Below are 23445 nucleotides of genomic sequence, written 5' to 3'. Positions count from 1 at the left end.
AAGCTTTACGCAAGAAATTGTTTCTGAAACTACATGAGCCAAGGGTTCAATTCCATTGTAGACCTTAATAAACAAAAAGTTTTGTCTAACAAAAGTTGTCCCTCGGCGGACAGTATTAAACATCCAAGTGTATTTTTGCCATGAAAAATATTCTCATATTAAGCCCTTTGAAGAACAGAGGCGGCATAAAACTACTAGTAGTTTATTTGTAGAGTAGCATTAAGACACCACAAACAATCATTCCGCCTACCCGATCACTGTAGGGTATTTTATGCGGAAGACACTGCTTTTAAAAGACTTACAGCGATAAACACGAGAGTATTATCCACCAGGAATGTCATCATTTGTTTAGACAGCCGTACGCAATAAAAGCGCTAGAGTCCAAAAAGTACTCGTCAAAAACAGTCATAGAATGTTATAAACTCCTAAACGACTTATCCCAGTATTTCAATGTAAGCCTTATTTGGGTTCCAGGTCATAGAAATATAGCAGGAAACTATATAGCAGATCAACTTGCCAGAAAAGATACAACCCAAGCATTCAGGCGCATAAACCGTTGATACCCATGCCCATAGCCACTTGTAAATTACTTACATATGTATATACAGCACTATTAAAATAGTAAACACAAAATGGCAGAACCTAACAACATGTGAATTAAGAAAATTTACATGGCCGAAACTCAACAGTGTCGTTCAAAATGCCTGCTAAAACTCAACCGAGAGAGTACAAAAACTTTGATAGGTGTATTAACCGATCACTAATAGGTAACCATGCCAAAAGGCTGAAAACTTCATACTATAATACAATTATTGTAGAAGCTGTTTTAATATAGAAGACATCTCCTTTGTGAGTGGGAAGAATTAGATAGAAGAAAACTTTACACGCTTGGTCGTGCATTTTTAACAGAAGTAGTGGATATAGCGCATCTTAAACTAACGAAAGTAAGTTCGTTTATAAAAGCTACAGGATGGTTTAAAAGAGATTCTATAGTTTAAGGAAAAAGTTCCAGAGGTATCACAATGGACCTATCGCAGGTCTAAGTGTGTCATATAGACAGCCACCAGACCTACCTGTCTACCTAAGACACGACAATTCTTAAAAGCAGTTAGCATGTACTATATGCGCCGATCTAATATAAAACTTAAATATTTTTTATGCACAGGTTTAAATCACAAAGTATGAAGTTAACTCATATTCCAAATGGTGCCTACCAAATATTTTTTAAACCTTTTTTGGAAATAACTTGTAAACTAACGGCTGCATTCAGAACAACGACCGAAAGCTCAATAAATTGGTTATGTGTAGACAAAATGGTTTGCGACATAAATTTCGTTCTTTGCTGAACTTATGTACATCGTCATTAACAACTGCAAAATTACGATGTCGGCTAAATGCACGAAGTAAGATTGTAATTGTTTATTGATATAATGGTAAAATATATTGATATACATATAAAAAACATATTTATATTGGGCTTATTTTGCTTAATATGAATTTTTACCAAATATAACCCTCAGGGTACAAAACTTACCTTGCGATCAATTTTTCTTATGGCAGTTATTTCGGGTTGTCCCTGTCGAGATGGCATCGATTGTGGTGTTTAAAGAGAGTTGTAAAAAAAGAGGTAAATCATTAGTTTCAATGAGATATAATAATATATATATAAATATATGTAGGTACACAGCTAGCTATTTATAATATGCATTTACGTAGCTAAAATCTGAAGCTCAGGGTTAAACTATAGTACATAGTATTAATTGTAGGCAGAGTCAATTCGCCTCATGCACCGAATTGGCTGCACCCACGAACAAAGTTTCTTCATTTTGAGACTTAAAAACGGTGCGTTTTGTTGGGTGCATCTATTTTACCCTCATGATGATTCCCAGGAGGGTAAAGTAATTACCATATTCAATACATCAGCAACAATGCGACGTTTACAAATTTTATAAATGTTTCTCACATTTTAGGTGCATTTTTCGGACATGCTGACAATACAATATAATAAAATAATTAATGATAAATGACCAACATAATTCTGATGTACAGGGTTTTATTGAAAAGTAATGAGCCTTCCCGCGCGGAGCGTCTGCCAAGCAATCAACCGAATCGGCTGGTTCCCCCACCATGATCGTTGGACCTTCCCCTTCCATTAGAAACCGGTCCCAGTTCGCTGGCAACAGCGGTGCAGTCAACATCACTCCGCGCGTGGAAGCTGTTTTAAAAGTGTGTTAGGATTTCGCAGTGGCGAAAATGCAGCGATCGTTGGAGCAACGTTACTCGATCAAATTTTGCGTAAAGCTAAACAAAACGAGTACCGAAACCTTTGAGTTACTCAAGGAGGCTTACGGGGACCAATATCGGTTCAGTGCCCAGGTAAAACGGTGGCACAAGTCGTTCAAGGAAAGCCGGGAGGACGTCGAAGACGAACAGCGATCTGGAAGGCCTTCGACGACACAAACAGACGAAGATGTGAACCGGGTGCGTGAATTTTTGAACATTGACCGTCATGCTAGACTACGTGAGATCAGTGAAGAGTTAAATTTAACTTCTTACAATATGCGGAAAATCGTGACCGGAAACCTTGAAATGCGCAAATTGGTTCCAAAAGTTTTGACTGATGAACAAAAGCAATTGCGTGTGGAAAAGAGTCGTGAAGCATTGGAAAGTGACGAGCAGGATAATACTTTAGACAATTGTATCACAGGAGATGAAACCTGGTGCTTTGAGTACGATCCTGAGGGCAAGAGAGAGATTACGGAGTGGCACACGAGCCAGTCGCCTCGACCCAAGAAGGCGTGCATGTCGAAATCCTAGGTCAAAACCATGCTGATCATCTTTTTCGACTCTCGAGGCATCGTCCACAAGGAGTTTGTACCTCCAGGAAGCACTGTAAACGCGGCATTTTACAAAAAAGTGCTCCTTCGGCTGAAAAACCGCGTCGCCCGGGTTCGGCCCGACCTCGTTCGGACTTCTTCTAGTTTCCGCGACTAAAAAGAAAGTTGAAGGGGAGGCGTTTCGACTCCATCGAGGTGATCCAAAAAACTATGACAGCCGAATTGAACGCGATTCCGGCGGCCAAAAGGTTTAATAAAACTGCTTAAACAAAATAAGGCTTATTACTTTTCAATCAAACCCTGTAAGCAAGTGGTTTTATAAATAAATGGATGTGTGATAGCCATACAATACTAGAAATGTTATAAATAAATGAGTTGGACTCCTTGTTCTAACCGATCTTTAAAACCGCTGAAAAATGTTTGCTGAGAACAATTTATTGTGCGCAGATATAAGCATGAACGCCCTTGACAAATTGCTGGCAGTATTTTTTCTTACCTCTTCTTTGGGTTTTTCTGCCACTATTGGTTTGTTTTCTTTTTCTTGTTTGGTAGCCATTTTCTTTGCATTTTCTTGTGTCGTTTCCTGTTTAGGCCTTTCAAGCCACTTCGTTTCTTCTTTTATTTTCGTCTTATCTTGCCCAGCTTTCTTTTCTTCTTCAATTATTTTCTTTTTCTCTTCTTCAAACATTTTTTCTTCTTTCATATTTTGTTTCTCCTGTTCATTCTTTTTCAATTCTTCTTTAACAGTTACGTGTTCCGGTTCTTTCGAATTTATTTCTTCTTCTTCCTCTTCAACAGTTTTTTCCTCTTCCTTTGGGTTTCAAAATTGTTTAGTTATGATGTAAATAGTGAATGTAAGTGCGAAATTGAGTAGGTATATAAGTATCTATGCAATGTATTATTAATATGTGTTGTATACATTAGGATGGCCCATTAAAAGTTGTTTCTAGATGCAACCCCTTAAATTTGTCTATGGCCAAAAAAAAAGACACCTAATTTTGAATTTATGTTTATTTAATATTTAACGTGACGCCAACGCTTTTAAAATTATCAATGAATTTGCCAAGAATGCACTTGTGTTTAAATTTGGCATACAAAATTTACAGATCGATATTATTTATTTTCGTCCTTTAATTTAATTTTCTTTCCCAAATACAACATATAATGACATTAAAGAAATAACTTGGAGCAATTTCGATTCACTGCCTCGCGCCCAGTCTGTTGGACATGTAAGTTTTTTAAATAAAATAAAAAATTAACTTGTAATATTTCAATCAAAAAAATTAGTCTCTTCGTAGGCTTTGCTCAAACAAAAGCGAAACAGTTCACACATATAAAGAAGTCAAAAGTGATAGTAGTCGCATGCTCCTTTGCGACTGATCTTGGACACTTGCGGGACCAGTCGATTTTTAAAAAAGTCGGAGTAAAAAGTGTGAACAAGAATGAACCAGAAAGAATTCAGATATACATATATCTTAATAAAATTCAGAGAGGTAATGAAAAACATTTCGTAAGGAAATGAAATGAAATAAAATAAGATAAAATGAAATATTTAAATTTTCCAACTATTTGCGTCCCCCAAAAAGACATCTCTGTTTCGATTAACAGTATTTACTAAGTGTTAATATTTGTTTACTACTTTTAAATTTTTCTTACTAGATCCACTCATATAGTGCCTCATTCATGGAAGTATCTAAGTATCTATCTAAAATCGATCGAATCATGCTTTAAAATAGAGAAATAAAATTACTTTTGGAATGTAGATATGAACTTTCCATATTGACGATCATTAAATTGTATCAACTATTCTTCTATTCAATCAATTCTTCTATGTATCAATTATTCAATTATCTACACAATGCATGCACAGAGTCTTTCAAATTCAAATTTTTTTGTGTAGAAAAGTTTCGTTTCGAAATCTGTCTCAATGTGATTACATCCCTTTTGACAGATCTGAGATACAATTTACTGCAATCAGCTCGATTTTGTTCGAAAACCGTATTCAAATAACTAAGACGCGCTACGAAAAAGGTGGATCTGTGAAGACTAGATTTAGCAAAATTAAAGATATTTTCGGCCATTGTAATCGTACAGCAGAGCCCGAAAAAGAAAAAGATAATTGAAAAATTTCAATAAAATGGTAAGAAAAATACAAGATTAAATTCTTGAAAGAATTGAAGCCATACTACTATCAGCAACGGCGACAATTCGTTAGTTTTATCCAAGGAAACCTGGGCGGATTTACTATAAGAGATCATATTCTCAGACGATGTTTAATGGAAAAATTTTTCACATTGGAAAATCCACGGGTTTCATGACCATTAAATTTTTCTTTAAAAATGCACTTACCGTCAATGGGTTGAGATATCGATAATAATATGGTTTAATTTGATTTTAAGATAGAAACTCGATTTAGAAAGACCAAGTATTTAGCTAGATACATAGGTATATAAAATATAAATTCTTTTTTGAACAACTCTAGTAAGTTTTTATCAGACCTCTTGCCCAAAATATTAAGGTCTCCGTACTTATCTTCCATTTCTCGTATTTACCGCTTTTGATTTTATATGCACCATTATTAGGCCTAGTTTTTCAGTGCATGCTTAACTTTGGTGAATTTGCATAAATAATTTAATTTATTTAAATAAATTTAGAATTACGAGTTAGAATGTTTAAAAGTCGATCAATTGGGGCGCAGGGAAATTTTTTTAGCTGAAAAACTGGCCCCCTTTGACGTACTCAGATTATTACCTTGCGTTTCTCTTCTGCTTCCTTTTCGGTTACTTTTTTCTTTGTATCTTTCTTAACGATGTTTATCTTACATGTTGACTCGACCTTGCCAGCTTCGTTGGTTACTACTACTTTATAGGTGCTAGAATGCTCTTGACGTGCTGTGCTGAACGTTAGCCGCGCGTTTATACCATCAAACGTAGTTGTAATGTCTTTGGTCTCTTTGATTAATATGCTGCCTTTATACCACTCAATTTTGCATTTGCGATCACTTTGTTTCAGTGTAATATGTAGATCGAATGATTTTGTTTCTGTTACAGTCTGATCTTCAAGCTTTCGTACAATCTCAGGCTTAGTCGGCTTACGGTCCTCCTCTGGTATGTCGATAAGTTGGACTATTTGTGAAAGTGCTTCGCCCTTTTCATTGCTCGCAATTAGTTTATAAGAGCCCTTGTCTGTCTCTTCAACTTCGTTTATTTCCAACTTTACAGAAAACTCGCCCTCCTTGATTTGTTCGATAAGGTAAACGTGGCGTTTGCTTTCTTTGACAGCAGTTTCTTCTTTATACCAAGTACATTTCGGTTCAAATTTGGAAGCAACTGTACATTCGATAACTACGGTACGTTTTTTGATGATTTTTATAATTTTCGGTTTATCTTTAATAACAGGGACAACTATAAATAATTAAGAATAATTGACTTTTAAAAATAAAATTATTTCAAATGATATCGCGATGTATAAAAATCATTGAAAACTCAAATAAGAAAAACAAAGATAAACACATACTCTCAATGTTTAACGTCAGATTGGCATTCAGTTCACCAAGTATATTTTTAATATTGCATTTATAAAGGCCAGAATCTTCCAGTTGTGGATCGATAAGCTCCAGCTTAATATAGTACTGATCACCACGTTGCTCCATACACATTTTGATCTTACAACTTTCTTGAATGACCTGACCATTGCGATACCAAATAATATCTGGTTTAGGGTCAGCTTTCACCTTACATTCCATAATTACAAGTTTCCCCTTATGTTCAGATACTATGCGCGGTTTCTCCACAAACGTAGGAGCTTCACCTTCCGGTTCTGGTTCGGCTTCGATATTCAAATTAAGATTGGCATTTGATTCTCCATATTCATTTTGAACGTTACAACGGTAAGTACCACCGTCTGCAGCGCCAGGATCCTAAATTGGCAAAAAAAGTAATTCAATACGCTTATAAATAAAAGAAAACTGGATTATATCTTTCCAAAAATGACTCCTATTAATTAAAATACTGAGCAGGTGAAGCTTATACTTATGTATAATAAATATAATTGACTAACATAATTGGGTGCTTGGCCGAGCTTCTCCTGCTATTTGTGTTAAGCGCCTTGATGTTCACCGAATTTGACAGAATCAGCATATTGGCTGACGCAATAGGAGATGTCTTGAGAAGAAATTTGAGATTATGTTAGTGATATACTTCGTTGCCCCTTGAACCATAGATAATACGAAACTCTCTCATTTAGGGTGAGAGCGGGCCCAGGAACTCGTTTCAATACTTGGCAGGATTGCCAATCCCTGGGCTGATAAGCAGCTGGTAGTCGAAGTGTCGGGCTGCAAGAAGTAAGGCACCAAAAATAACTGACGAAAACAGTTCGTTCTTGCGTTAATTGAAAAGTATTGCAATTTAAATTTTTACAATTATTTGTTTTAAATAAAATTCAATTAAAACGAAGTAAATTATATTCAAGTTTGTATTTAGAATTTTCTCAGCCTCTTATATCCTTTTCGGCTTCTACTTTGAATTCATTTTGTGTACATACATACTACTGTGGGCAAAAAGTAAGGTAAATTTATTTGTCAAACTTCGCGGGATTAAAATTTCGCTCTAGTTATTTTTTTCATGAGTTGGCAGCACTGTTAATAACATCTGGGCCAACTTTCATGTGAATGTCATTATCAGTAATATATTTACCCTTGTGTTTACCAAACGACCAAGAGTGCATTTTTCGATTTTTACAATGTCTGATTTGATTGAGCAGAGAAGTGCCATCAAATTTTGTTTGCGGAATGAAATTTCGGCTGCGGAAACGTTTAGCATGTTGCAGAAAGCATTTGGTGATTCGACCATGTCGCAGAAAAATGTTTATAAGTGGTACAATGACTTCAAAGAGGGTCGAGAACGTGTTGATGACTTGGAGCGCTCCGGACGACCATCGACGTCAACAGATGACCAACACCGGAAATGGACTATTTGGTATGTTTCGGGGATTAGAAAAATCGTTGGCATAAGTGTATTTCATCGAGAGGGGATTATTTTGAAGGGGATGAAATTGATTTACAAGAATAAATAAAGATTTTTCATTTTACAACCAAATTCACCTTACTTTTTGCCCACAGTAGTATAATAATATATAGCGTAATAATATATTTTTTAAGAGAGCACATTTTGTATACATGTAGTTCTATTGAAAACTGTGTAGTGGTTTATGTATGGAAATATGTATACAAACATGTTTATGGTTTAAAAGCATAGGTAAAGGAATTGACTTTGTATTTGGGATATTTTACAAACATAATTTTGTTAAATAAAAATTAAAGGTTATCTTCGTTAATCGTTGATTTTATTTCTATTTTGCTTTAACTTATTCTATTCGTTGTTTTACAAATATGGTTTTGTCACAAACTATATATATGTATATAAATATAATTATATATATATTATAATTATATTTCTTGTGTTCACAACTTTAGCGTTGGATAATTTCATTTAAATCTTTTGAAAGCATTTCATATTTAGGTATTTCATACTGATTGTGCTGATCTTTTGTTGTATGGATGTGTATGCGGGTGATATCAGCCTACTGGGGAACCGCGCCCTCAATACTTATGTATGTCAATAGTAGTGTGGAATGTGGACAAATGTTTTAAAAAATGAAAATTTTGACAGCGCTCTCTCGAGAAAAAGAGTTTCGCATCTAGTCATCTATGGTCTGAACAACGACTGATTGGACGAGTGAATACGTGTGAAACGGGCTGTCAGAAATCGGCGCCGAGGGCCTTGTGACGAGTAGCTGCAGTTGCTCGCACAATTTGGTTTCCCACCATAGCTAATAGCAAACCTGGTAAATTTATCATCCTTGTCAGCTTCACTCCACAAATCCGCTTCTTTCGGTACTCGCAGCCTATCTGTAAGCAAGGATGATAGATTCCTGGGCTTGGCTAATCCGCTATGGTGAAAAAGGATATTTTGCCCTTAATGACTGTGTTGATTTTTTTCGTATATCACCGGTTAGCGGTATGACATTGGCCGCACCTTCTGAATTATTTTCATTGAGTATCTTTAAGATCATGAAGCGAACTCTTCTAGGATGAAGTTTGCTTTTCTCGGTAAGCTTGACGCATCTTCTAAAATTTATGAAGCGGCAAACTTTGTTACCAAAATATGTACATACATATATAAGGACGCTCTCAAAATCTTAAAAAAAAATCCATCAGTAGAGCCTGCAGAGAATGCTGAAAAGGCTTCTGCGGAAACATTAAAGAAAACTTTGAAGAAAATCAATTTCGGAAATATGGAAAAATCCGACTTGCCCAAATTAAATCCTAAATCATGACTAAACCTCTACATATAATTAAATGCTGGGTGTTCTAATAAACACCCATTTTCCAGAGGTCGAATACTCTCAAATTTGCGGTCTGGAGTATACCTGTATATAAATAAAACAAGACCGATAGAAACAAGATTGCGCCTATCAGAGAGAGCGTGACGTCGCATTAGCAGTGTTGCCAACCATTTGCTCTTCGCAATAAATTTAGTGTTTTTTATACCCAAAATGCGAAAAAGTTTAAGTTTGGTGTTTTTTTCTTATTTTTAATTTAAAGCTACAGAAACTGTAAGTTAAAAAAACTGTATTATTAAACAAAAGAATGTTAAAAAGGAGAAGATTTTAGTGTTAATGAAAATTTGTTGATTCTTACAAAATTTGATATTTTGAAAGTGCAAATTGAGTTTTTTGCTCCTTTTGGGATTACGCAAATATATTGGATCTTTTCTCTCAATGCTTCTTAACATTGTTAACCTTTTTACACATTTTAAAAAGCGTTTGAATTTACTGAATGCGAATGAAAACTATAGTGGTGTAATCGTTTCTTCCGGTCTTCAATCCGTAGTGGGACATAGGGCATCAAAAGGTATATTCATTGTAAAAATAAGCAACAAAATACCAGAAAATACTGAAGGAATCATAACGACATTTTTACAAAATAGTACCTTATCTTGTTACAAAACCTGAAATATAGCAAAAAAAGTCGTGCACTTAACAAAAGAGTTTCTCTTCACAAAAAAACTCATGAATTAAATTGTACATAACCATAACACATTTATTAAAAAAACCCACATTTTAAAGAAAATTTGTCACGTATACAAAGTTAGGCAACACTGCAGTAGCAAGAGAGAGACTTGACTGCTAAAAGGAGAAGAACACCAACAATAACCGCAATCGGGGCAAAGCGACCAGATGTCAAAAAAAGTAAAGCTAAATAAAACCGAGCTAATTAGTGAACTAATTATTAGCAATTGTATATTTTACAAAACGAAAAACATTTCATTTTAATTAGCTAAATAAAGCTACGAAAATGGTAATCTGGCCATACTGGTGCTAATACGACATCACTCATTGTCAAATTCGCTGAGAGCAATAGGCGCCATCTCATTATTATTTCCATCACGTAAGTATAAGTATGATATATGCATATAAATATAATTAGCGCTTACACTCTTTATTGGGTGTTTGGCGTCCTCCTCCTATTTGTGGCGCGCGTCTTGCTGTTATTCCACAAATGGAGGCACCTACAGACAAGCCGATTCCGAAAAGCAAAATGGCTTTTTTGTGAGGATCTTTTTCATGGCAGAAATACAATCGGAGGTTGTGCCAATGCCTGCCACGGGTCGACCGCTTTTATAAAAAACTTTTTCTATCATTTGATGTTCCATGCCCTGGGATTCGAACCTGTCCCCTTCCGAATGGTGGTCGGCGGTCTGGACTATCTCCAGGAAAATCGAAAGCAATTAAGTCCTTATAACCGTACATTTATTCATGACTAAATGGTATTTTTCGCGCTGAGTAATAAGCGGTAAAAGACCTTCTAAATCACTTTCTCCCAAACGTTTATAGGGACCTTTAACAACATCAGTGCCCTACTTCAGGTGTGGATCGTCTACTGGTGAAATTTGCCCAGCCACTTCCTGAGAAAATAACCATCCAACTAGCCAAATAGCGAGGGGAACTCTTTATGGTAAAATCCTCTCCACCTTACTCTAGAGTCTCACTGTAAATAATATTTCATTAAATTTGCAATATATCATACTTGTTGTAATTTCATCGCTTTTACAAATTGGCGGCGGTGGTGAGTGACTGCAAGTCAGAGTTCAGAGAGAACGTAGGTTCGAATCTCCGTGAAACATCAAAATGAAGAAAACGTTTTTTCTAAAAGCGGCGCCCCTCGGCAGGCAATGGCAAACCTCCGAGTGTATTTCTGCCATCAAAAAGCTCCTCATAAAAATATTTGCCTTTCGGAGTTGGCTTGAAACTATGGAACAACATCAAGGCGCACACCACAAATAGGAGGAGGAGATCGGCTAAATACCTAAAAAAGGGTGTACGCGCCAATTATATATGTATGTAAATATATATTTATATACATTCAAACGTATATATACATATATATACAAACTATACTGCAATAAGTTATTTAGAAAACATCTCCACGGAAAGGACAGCATCCTTGCTTATCACAGGAGCGCTATATTCTACCACAACCAAAGTTCTTGAGACCCATTATACCGTCTCTTCATAATTATCTATGGGAAATTCCAGGTTACTTCAATCAGACCAAACGCGTGCCTACCCTGAAATATTTCAGATTTTGCCACTCAAAAGCTTTCGGAACTCTTCCCGCTACATTTAGGAAGATAGATTATAATGCCCCACAATTCTGTTGTGAAAATCATTTTTCCACACGAAACCCAAAAAGAAGTTAGATAACGTTAATGATCACGACCAGGAGTCAATGGCTATCTTCATATCATTTTCATTTATTTATTTAGCCAAACACACGCATTTAAGTTTGTTTTAAAAAGTTTGGCTTTGAAACTAATGTAGACTATATATATGTATAAGTATGTCAAGCTTAAAACGACAATTGTACTTTAAATTATAAAAATGTAGTTAATAGTAGAAGTGGTAGAAGAAGTTTAGAGAATACAGATGAAAGTAACCGTAGTATGTTCTAAGGAATAAGTAAAAGAGTTAGACACTCGTATACCAGGTTGCTCAATAAGTTTTGCGGTTCGATAGGAGAGGGCATTGCTACTAGCCTATATTTTTTTTGGTATGTTGGTAAACTCTTCATATAAACGTATGTGGACCAGAGAAGGTTCATGTATAGAGAAGTCTCACGAGCTACGAATAGTGTGAATTGTCAAAAATGAAATCTAGCCGCCGCCGTGGTGTGGTGAAACTTTTAACAGAGCTGATTACAATGAATTCTCTCTTTAGTATATTGGTTGGGCACAGTTTTTGGCTTCTGTAGGAAATCAATTTGACGAATAGCCGACGGCATTTTGAACGGCATTTGAATGAGATTATTTCTATTTTCCCTTGACGAACGAAATTTGATTAATTAAAAAAAAAACTTAAATGTACATTCAAAGATACATATATTTGAATTATAAGCACCAAAATTAAAAAATCAAAGTACCTTTAATGTTCTCTACTTTTATTTAAAAGGAAGATTGCAACAGAAGCAAAATATATTATAAAATTATCTCCCATTTTGGTGCGTGCGTTTTAGTAAATTTAAAACTTTATACAAACTTGATGAATATTGTTGCTAATTTTGTGTTGAAAATAATTTTACACGAGAATGCTTAGAGCGTACAAGTGTCAGATTTTCAGTTCTTTCGCCATTTGATTGGCACTTTGTTGGGGATTTCGCTCAAGCCACTTCCTCACTTTTTGAACCATTTCACGTGACGTTGCAGTCTTTTGATGACCACCTCCATGACGTATTCAATTTAACACTAATTATGAACTTAGCTATCTCACATTTATTGACACATTTGAAACAAAAACTGGCTATCATTTATATTTGAACTGTAACAATTGCAACAGTATAAATTGCTCATTTAACAGTTTTAGATAAAGTCAATCAGAGACAGAGTGGTTTTTGTGGACAATCCCGATCTCACGATTTTAGTGTCATGAATCGATTAGGATTCAAATTTCTAAAAAATGAAGTCCTGTTTAGAAAAACTTGGAACATACAGTTAGTCAAAACGAAGTATTTTAGAGCTGTCATTTACAAAAAATATGTTCAGTAAAGTGCTACTAGTTTGCGTGAAATGTAACGCAAACTTACATATTTTGTTATTACAATTAAGGACCAGGTTTTCAATAAAGTTGACAAAAGGAGTGTAGGAAATGTACAAGCGTGGTTTGGATTTTATTATACTCAGATGTTATTTCAATGAAAAGGTACACACCCAGCATCTACATCATACGGCTCAAAGACATACTCAGGACACGAATCACAATAACAATATCCATCTTCACATGCTATTACCTTAATAAGTAGAGAAGAGGGCATCGCACTTTAGAAGCATTAAGATGTAAATATTGCAAAATGAATATTAGCTCTCAACCTTCGCGAAACTTACCACGAAATCATTCAGATCCCGCTTAACTTTGAACAGTTTAGTTGTGATCTCACTTATTCTGCTTAGTACCTGTTTTTCAGATGTCTTCAGCTGTAAAGTTATCTGTTCCAATTTTCGCTTCTTCTCGTGTAATCGAAGCAGGTGGAGTGCCAGTATCGTCCTTATCTACTGTAACTTGAGCCTTAAGTGGATCAGGCGCGCAAATTCAGTGCGAGTTGTCATGCTTATCCAACAACGCGAGTATAGAAAAACAGTGCACCGTACATGCATCAACAACAACAGTCAAAAACCTGACAGCGAAAGCAGCAACTGTGGGGAAAGCAAATGCAATGAAGGCAATGACTTGCACAAAACTATCCAACAATGCAAATAGATATAGAAAAAACACCGTACAGACGGCAACAACAGTGCGCCAGTGACGGCAGCGATAGAGTCGGGAAGACGGCAACAGCGGCTATATATGTGGGCCATGTTCGTAATATTTCGACCAGCAACAACACTGAAAGTGTACAAGGAACAGGAAAAAAAGTGTACCTTATGAGTAGACGAATCTTTTGATACTATGTTTGGGACTTTACATGACAGAATTAATTGATAAATTTAAAAAATTTACCGAGCATGAATAAAGCACGACAACGTTTCTCTTTTTTCACTGACGGCTCAAGATTAAATAATATAAGTAGAGTCCGGAGTGGCATCCGCTCAGAAGTGTTGCAGCTGGACCTAAGTCTGTGGCTACCTGGCCACTGCAGCATTTTTCAAGCTGAGTTAGTAGCTATAAAGGGAGCTGAGTTGTGGGTCAAGGACTCGTCCGTTGCAGCACAACTGATCACTCTTTGACAGTCAAGCTACCAAAAATCTCTGCAGTGTCAGAGCAATAACCAGTCGGTAGGTATCCGACAAGAAATCTTTTTCAGACCATAGTTGGATTCTGTTCGATATCAATCTCCATCTCGCGAAACCGACTCCTTTTAGAAACCCCAGAAGAACAAATTGGCACATATTCAGTAGAGTAGCCCAGCCGCCGTAGCAGAACGATCAGTCATAGTCAACTACCTCAGAACAGAATTATAACAAAAATTAAGATACAAATAGAGTAATTCAAATTAGAGTTAAAAGCGTGGGATGCATTTTGCTCCACTTTCATAACATTCTGTACATAGGTAGTTGCCAAATAGAATGATTGTAATACATATTTACTATATCAAGCATCCCACGCTTTTAACTCTAATTTGAATTACTCTATTTGTATTTAAATTTTTGTTATAATTCTGTTCTGAGGTAGTTGACTATGACTGATCGTTCGATTTGCTATTACTTCATTATAGGTCCCTTTGTCATTAAAATTTATTTTCTACTTTTTAGTTCGATTAGCAATAAAAGCGTGTTTTTTAGTTTTTTTAAACTATTTTTTATTTTCTACTTTTTAGTTCGATTAGCAATAAAACCGTGTTTTTCAGTTTTTTTTAACTATTTTTTATTCTTAATTTCTCCCGATCTAAAGCATACAAAAGGAATGTAATGATGCAATTTTGTTTTAAGTCTAATTATTTAACAGTCTAACAAATGTAAAAAAAATTATTTTCAGTAGTTACTTTAAAAGTTATTCACGAAAAACCAAAAAAATGCCCTGACAAAGGTGTACATACGTTATATTAGGACACTTATTTTGCTCTTCTTTTCTGCGAATACTTACCTGTAAAGTACCGTTTATTTTATTTTGTGGTTCTACTTTTCATTCTTCTTAAAATTTATGGCATTTTGTCTTTTGTGTACGATCGGAAAAATGTAGAAGTAATAAGACATCCTTTGGTTAAATAGCTGATTTATTGCATTTAAGCAAGTCTACGGTACAAACTGTTTGTAAAAACTTTGAAACAACCAATTCTCTGGAGATTAAGCCGCGTAGTGGCCGGTCCAAGAAGCTCAACCGGAGAGATGTATTCTTTATTCGCAAAGCAGTGAATTAGAATCCGAAAATACATGCTACTGATTTGGCCCAGGAGGTAGCCGAGAGGTATCAAATTGTTGTCCACCCACGTACAATAAGCAGGACCCTTAATAATGAAGGTAACATCTGCAGAACTCCTCGCAAGAAGCCCCTTATAAGCGAGAAAAACTGAAAGCTCGTATGGAGTTTGCAAAAAAGTACCTTATAAGGGAATAGAATTTTGGAAACTAGTTTTATTCACTGATAAGTCCAAATACAACATATTTGGATACGACGGCAAAGCCAAAGTTTGGAGAAAACCAAACACTGCCATGGATCCTAGGAATCTGATTCCGACTGTAAAGCATGGTCGTGGCAGTGTCATGGTTTGGGGAGCAGTTGCAGCCACAGGAGCTGGAAACCTCGTTTTCATTGAAGGAAATATGGATCGCTTCTAATACAAGCACATTTTGGAACAAAACCTGATGCCATCCGTGGACAAACGAGACCTAGGCTCGAGCTGGATCTTCCAGCAAGATAATGACCTGAAGCATTCTGCGCAAGTCGTCAAGGACTAGCTGCTGTATTACATTTTATAATAAGTAATAAGAGGACAAAACGTTCATGGACACACGCTTTTTTCTGTAAAATGAATCCCTATTTAATAATATTTGACAAAAATTTTATTAGAATTATGTTTACAGACCTGTTTTCTTTCCCGGCATCCATTTCATTTAGTTTTTATTTTGCTGTTTCTCCTTACATTCGTAATAATAATTATCGATAACACAGAAAACACAGGGTTGTATGCCAAAAAATATCGTTATTATCTAGGATTATTTTATAATCTCAGATTTTGGGAGACAAATTGTGTATGGGAAATCGTGCTTTTTAATTACAGATTTTGAGTTAAGCGCGAAAAAGTAGATCATTTACTTATATGTGAACGTATTATAAGACACATTTAGTAGAAACGGTAGATGTTGGGGTTAAATACGCATAAAAGACGGATTTCATTAGAAATAAAGATTTTTCATTTTACAACCAAATTCACCTTACTTTTTGCCCACAGGTAAAAAAAGAAAATATTAATCCTGGCAATCCTAATAAGGATAATGGAAAACTTTTATCAAATTATTGCATTGTCATCGGTCCTTGATAGGTGTGCAAAATTTCAAGTCGATCAGATTTTTAGAAGCCAATGAAAATTAAGCTCAAAGATTCCGTTACATACATAGATACATACATACATACATACATACAACCCGAGCTAATAAAAGTGTGTTAAAAACAGCAACCATTCGCTGTAGCCGCCTACTCCTTACCCTACAGGAAAATACAGTACATATACTGTCAATACATATGCGGTTGTTCGCACACGATTCGCTAAAAATACTAAAAAGGAATCCGCGCGCATTGAAAGGCACAGCATTGTGCCGAAAATTATTAGTTACGAAGCGTAAACAAAACTGCCCCATAATAGGTATACTTAGATACCTTTTTAGACCTTCTGTATGAAGTGTAACGTTATTATTTGGAATATGAATACTTATATTAAAGTCCAGTGTTAATTGTTAAAGCTTTGAAATCAAAAGTACATGTTAATTGAAAAATTTTGGTTCAAAAATTTGAGGCATTGGTCTCTGTTGTCATGAACTATACTGCACATCAACACAACTCACGGAAGCTTCAGTGATTTCTTCAATATTAAATTTTTAGCACTTTTTGCTTCATCTGAAGGCTGAATGTCTGCACAGTAGCCTACAAAAACGCCGCACTCTCATTTTAGAGTAAGTTTATTTCTTTGCTGCTAATATGCATATGCTTTTGTGCACTTTTTAGCAATTGGAGAACCACATATGTACGTAAAGGAATATAATAATTTAGTATTTATATACCATGAGCGAACCAAAAATAATGGATTCGAAATTTTCCCTAGTATCGAAATGTTGTTTTTTTGTACCTCTTACTGTAGCTTTTGCGAACACTTGACTCACAGCCACTGCGGCTGTCGAGCAGATGGAAGACATATTTACATACATAAGGGTGCATACATACATATATACGGAGCCGCGGCCACCAACATGACAAAAATTCAAGATTTACCAAATATTGGCAAATAATTTCAATTCTCCGCGCAATATTCCAATATTGACTATTTTCGAATGGTCGAGAAAATTGGCATATGGGCAGCTCGTTTTATGAATGAAAGTACTTTCCCCTTAGAAATATGTTCAGCGCCGTCGCGACTAAAATAATCATGGCCGCTGCGACTGCGTCTACGAATGTATTTTGTTTTTGTAGTCGTTAGGCTTAAATTTTAGCTTTAGGCGACATTCGCGTGTTGAGGCATGATGTGAGAGCGCTGCGTGTTTGTTGTGTTCTAGAACTTTTTAGAATGCGTGGTGGCAAGGCGGCCATCGCGTTGCGCTTGCTGCTGCTTTTGTGTCTATCAACTTATTTTTTTGTAAGTACAATATTCGGAATACCGTCTGAGGGTAGACAAAAGTACAAGGAAGCAAGAAGGGAGCGCTGTGCTCGCGCATATATGCATGTAAGTGTGAACGTGCAAGGATGTGCCCAGCAAAACCTGCGTGACCGAAACTCTAACACAATATGCACTCGTATTTGTTTGAAAATCAGCCGCCGTAGCCGAATGGGTTGGTGCGTGATTACCATTCAGAATTCACAGAGAGAACGTTGGTTCGAATCTCGGTGAAAACACCAAATTTAAGAAAAATATTCTTCTGATAGCGGTCGCCCTTCGGCAGACAATGGCAAACCTCCGAGTGTATTTCTGCCATGAAAAAGCTCCTCATAAAAATATATGCTGTTCCGAGTCGGCTTGAAACTGTAGGTCCCTCCATTTGTGGATCAACATCAAGACGCACACCAGAAATACCATTAAACTAAAACAAAATAAAATAAATATACATAAAAAAAAATTTCTTTGGGATTCCAACCCAGGATTTTAGGTCGGAAGCCCACATTGCTAGGCGCTCGGCTATCGCGCTATGCCACCGGCGGTGCGCTAAAAGTTATTTTGTTTGTCGCTACTTTTATATGTAACTGGCACTGAAACGAATCCATATGTATGAAGGGGATAGAAAATCACACGTACACACAATTTTTCGCACGATTTTCCCAACTCTCTTAACAAAGTGATTGTAATGAGCAATGTTCGGTAACCGTTTACCGGTCTCGCGTGGCGATAACGTCTCTAGGTTACGTGACCGGGACTCTTCTTGCTGGGTTAATTATCTTTGTAAATCATTCATTAACGTCAAGCGATAGTATTCAACAATATGTTGTACTTTTAAAATTATTATGTATATTCATATACTACAAAGTGTTGAATAAATACAACATCTACCATCCATATTATGTGGGCAAAAAATCTTAACCTGCATCATAACACAGCTCATATGCATACCTACATATAAAAAATTCAAGAGTAAATAGACAAACATGGCCAAGTCAGTTCCACTTACGTTTAGTGATTTCAATTTCAATCATTTTTTGCTTTGTGACTTGCCAGGGCATGGTGTTTGCAAGTGTATTTGGGCAGAATACGTGCATGATTTTGATCAAGCAGCGGTTTACAAAGCTTTGAAGTGCTTATGCATCTTTTTGCAACAAGTTCCACGTTTTGCAGGCGTAAAGGAGGACCGACTTATCCATATGTAATGTATGCACATATGAATACATACATATGTTGGGACAATGTATGTACGTAGATGTTTCTATTCTGAGCAAAACAATGCATACACGTATATATGTATGTATGTATGTATGCATATACATATAACCGCACACACTTACTTTGTGCCTCTACATGCGTATGACACCAAACCTAAAATTCTAAGCCTAGCGACTACAAGAACAAAACACATTCATAGGCGCACCCGTAGCAACCATGATTACTTTAGTCGCGGCGGCGCTGAACAATTCTAAATATTATAAAGCACAACAAAAACAAATTCATAAATGAGTTCGAACTCATATTTCTACGAGCAAAGTACTTTAATTTTTTTCTCAGCAATGACAAAATTCTTCAACTAAGATTGAAGAAATCCCCGACGACTATTCGAAAATAGTCAATAATGGAATATTTCGCGTAGAATTATTTGCCAATATTTGGTAAATCTTGAATTTTTGTCAAGTCGAGTGCCCGCGGCTCTGTACATATGTATGCATCAATACATGTATGTAAATATGTCTTTCTATATGCTCGACAACCGCAGTTGCTGTGCGTCAAGTGCGCGCATGAGCATACAGTAAGTTGCAGAAAACAACATAAGTAGCTTATAATGAGGACATTTCAATACTGAGAGAATATTTCGAAACAATTATTTTATGTTCTCTGATAGTAGGTAAATAGTTAATTAGTATAGTACGTATGTAGTTCTTCAATTGATAAAAAGCACACAAAGCCATATGTGTCTAGCTGCAAAGTTAGAAACTTACTCTGAAATGACAGCATTTTAAGGTTACTGTACATATTTGAAGGTTACTGTACATACAATGCTGTGCCTATGAATGTGCGCTGGTTTTCTTGAGAATTTTTACCGTATTATTTTTTGCTGTGGCAAGTGCCCATACAAAGACACAGCATATAGTTATATATATGACTAAATGTATTCCAAAAAGCTGGAAAAGGGTAAAGGTGATTTTTATCCCTAAATCTACTAGACGCGGTCATGACACAGAGAAAGACATCGGGCCCATCAGTCTATCCTCTTTTATCGTCAAAACTCTTAAACGATTGCTCGATGCATATCTTAGAGAGAAAATTACAACACCGCAATTTTAATATTCCGGCATGCCTATCTCAAAGGAAAATCTACAGATACAGCTCTTCACGAAGTTGTAAGTACAATATAGAGAAGCATAGAATACAATCTATACTCCCTTGTCGACTTTATCGTCAAAGAGTGTGCCTTTAACAACGTTAACACAGTCTCCATTACTTACTTAAGTAAGGGCTCTTAACACATTAGGCAGGTCTCAACGATTGGATAAACAACATGCTTAAAACTAAAATAATCATGGGAGAGATGGGCAGTAGCACGGTAAAACGCTCTGTCCCTCACGGAGGGATCTTATCCCCTTTGCTGTGGTTATTGGTTGTCAACAATATCCTTACCGAATTCAACCGAAAGGGAATGAAAGCAGTGGTGTATGCGGATAACATAGTGATTATGGTTTCAGGAATATTTTCAAAAATGATCAGCAAGATTATAGAAGGAGCTGTGAGATTAATCAGCAATTGGGCCACAGACTGCGGTTTAAGGGTAAACCCGAGCGAAACAGATCTGATGCTACTCACCAAAATTAAACGGAGGTAGTCTCACGCTATCCCGGAGGCCCAATTTAGAATACAAGGTGAAGAAAGCTTATTAGCACTTTACACGTGTAAGAGAATTTTGAGCTAAACTATCCAATTGGTCCTATACAGCCATTGTAAAACCGGTGGAAAGATACGTGGCTCTAGTCTGGTGGCCCGCTATGGAAAAGAAATGTAACCAAACCGGGATTAACAAGATACAAAGATCAGCATGTATCTTAACCACAGGAGCGCTTAGCGTCCTACTGAAGCGTTTAATGTGCTAACACATCTGTTACCATTGGACTTATATATAAAAACAGTTGCAATATGCAGCCCGGGGAGACTCAGAGATGCAGGAAACTGGACAACAAGACGGTCACAGCAAGATCCTTCTACAGGGACCCTCACCGCTCAAAAACAAATCAGACTTCATAATCCCCGAACTAAACTTCAAGAAAGACTTAACGGTACGTTTTCCACCGAGTGCCGAATGGAGGAAAGGGAAAATGATTGGTAGATTTGATGTCGAAATCTGCATTGACGGTTCTAAGATGAACTGTGGTGTGGGAGATGGCCTCTATTAGGAACCTCTTAGCTTATCCAAATCAATTCGACTTCCTGAATATGCTAGCGTGTTCCAGGCAGAACTATTAGCAAATTCTTAGTATTAATCTAATCTTCTTCTGTAAATTATAAAAAATGTATTATTTTTCTTTCACTCATTATAATTGAAACTAGTTAATTATAAGTTTAATTTTACTTTGATTAATTTATTTAGCATTAATCTGTTTTCATAGTCTGTAAGAAACACTGTATTTTTAGACTATTAATTAATTAAATAAATAAATAAATTAGAGAAGCCTGCAAATCCCTGGAACACTACAAAGAAATTGGAGCAAGAGTAGCTATCTTTTCAGACAGTCAAGCAACTATCACGGCCTTAGACTCCAACTTCATTTCGTCCAAACTAGTTTCACAGTGTAGAGAGGAACTAGAACTGATTGGTCATTGGCTTCAAATTACTCTGATATGGATTCTCGGACACAGGAATATAGAGATGAGAAAGCCGACGAGCTAGTAAGAAAAGGCTCGACACTAGACATAGCAGAGGCGGTGGCAGTTGCACAATAAAAAACTCCAATACGGCACACTACTATAGTTTAGCCGAAAGAAAAACATAGCCGTCGTACAATATCCAGAGGACGAATTACCTGTTAGCTCAAACATTTCACATATTACTGCAAACCTTAACAGGTCACTAGAAGATAGGAGACCAAGCAGCCAGACTTTAAATTCCATCTGATGAAGCTGTCAGGCGGAGGGGGTGAACCGCCCGGGAGGGAAACTGATCTTAAATCAGTCAATTCTTTGTTGGCATCGCTTTATCCTCGAACAAGCTGTGGATAAGTTCAGTATACATGGTGCAAGCCAGTAGCAGGTGACCACGGAGCCCAATTGTGAGAAACCTAGACAGATCTGGCCCAGAAAGAATGAGTACAGAACTAGTTCTCTCATCAATCTAGACTAACCATTCATCAGTACAGTAGTTGGCATCATCACCGGGCTTTGCCTAATGGAAACACATTGCTTAATGACTTCTGTCGCCGTAGGAACGATTATGAGGAGAACACTTCCTCTGCCACTGTCCCTATCTAACCAGAATGCGATATCCCTGTCTAAATTTTTACTTCTTTGGAAGTCTGGCAGACTTGGAATCGGCGCTTCTCTACGAAATGGTTTCGCCACATTTTGAGTTAGAAGGGGATATTGATGTAAACTAATGGTATCACAATGGGCCTCCAGCCCTAAGTGGGTCCCTAATGCAGAATGGCAACTACTGAAACCTAACCTAAACTAAAGTCCGCCAGCGGAACGGCCTGTCAATTTTATTTAGAAATAGGTAACGCTACAGTTGGTACGTAGAGCAGTCTTACGAAGCTTGCATTAGGCATGAGCAAAGGTGGCGTTACAAGCATGCCTAGGACTTATATTCAGAAACTTAATTCCTTAAAATAAAATTATTGTGCTCATACATATTCACTTATTTTATATGCATATTTGTTACGAATAAAGCGAGCCCCGCTTTACCTCATGTAAGGTAGACTAGGTTGAAGGTACGGCATATAGAAGAGAGAAACTGTTTCACGAGAACTACCCAATATATCCCACACGAACTCAATCGGTTTAGGCGGCCGCCGGTACAATGCTTTGCTCTCCATTCCTCCTTTTCCACCCTTTAATTCTAGATGTCTAGTAATAAGCGTGAAATCGTCAAATAGCTGGAGAACTATTCCTTCGCTCACCGTAATATTCATGACTTTAAATTATTCTTGAATGATATGTTTATGTACAGGGTCCGGCACTCGAAGTTTAACCAACTTCAGACCGCTCGTGCATCAGCTGTCAATTAGTTGGCTAACTGACAGTCAAGAGTATTGTTTACAAGCGCGCGGAAGTATTTTGCCGAGAATAAACGCGAAAAAAGAAAATCAGTAATGGAATTAAACGTAATAGTGTGATTGCATTATATTTGGCTGGAAAATAACAACCAGCGATTGTTCATGAGCTCGAGCATATTAATATAAATAAAATTTTTGTTTATAGCACGATTATTAGTTACAATGATATTGGTAACATTGCGAAGCGCCATGGAGGTGGTCATCAAAAGACTACAACGTCACGTGAAATGGTTCAAAAAGTGAAGAAGCGACTTGGGCGAAATCCCCAACGAAGTGCCAATCAAATGGCGAAAGAACTGAAAATATCTGACCGTAGCATCCGCCGCATCCTGAAAAATGATCCCAAAGTCAAGCCTTACAAAAGGTGTATGATCTCAGACCAAAGCAGCAACAAGTCAGGATTTAGAGAGCGAAGCAGTTGCTTCGCTTGGCCGAAAGCGGTCAATTTCCG

At 36.6% G+C, this 23445-nt stretch overlaps 1 protein-coding gene across 13 annotated transcripts in view; it reads right to left on the bottom strand.

Annotated features, from left to right (window-relative positions):
• Nucleotides 1–23445, bottom strand: part of LOC129250836 (twitchin) — a 241501-nt gene that overhangs the window by 162625 nt on the left and 55431 nt on the right. For all 13 annotated transcript variants that reach the window (XM_054890420.1, XM_054890419.1, XM_054890423.1 and 10 more), the window contains 4 exons: nucleotides 6354–6756; nucleotides 5589–6241; nucleotides 3334–3648; nucleotides 1535–1576 (listed from right to left, as the gene is read on the bottom strand). In XM_054890420.1, coding sequence (XP_054746395.1) covers nucleotides 1535–1576; nucleotides 3334–3648; nucleotides 5589–6241; nucleotides 6354–6756 — 1413 coding nt within the window. The remainder of the gene's footprint in view (nucleotides 1–1534; nucleotides 1577–3333; nucleotides 3649–5588; nucleotides 6242–6353; nucleotides 6757–23445) is intronic.

This window comes from Anastrepha obliqua, chromosome 6 (genome assembly GCF_027943255.1).
Source record: "Anastrepha obliqua isolate idAnaObli1 chromosome 6, idAnaObli1_1.0, whole genome shotgun sequence".
NCBI classification, from domain to species: domain Eukaryota; kingdom Metazoa; phylum Arthropoda; class Insecta; order Diptera; family Tephritidae; genus Anastrepha; species Anastrepha obliqua.
Note: the sequence above shows the minus strand (reverse complement) of the source record. Positions and strands in the feature narration are given on the sequence as shown.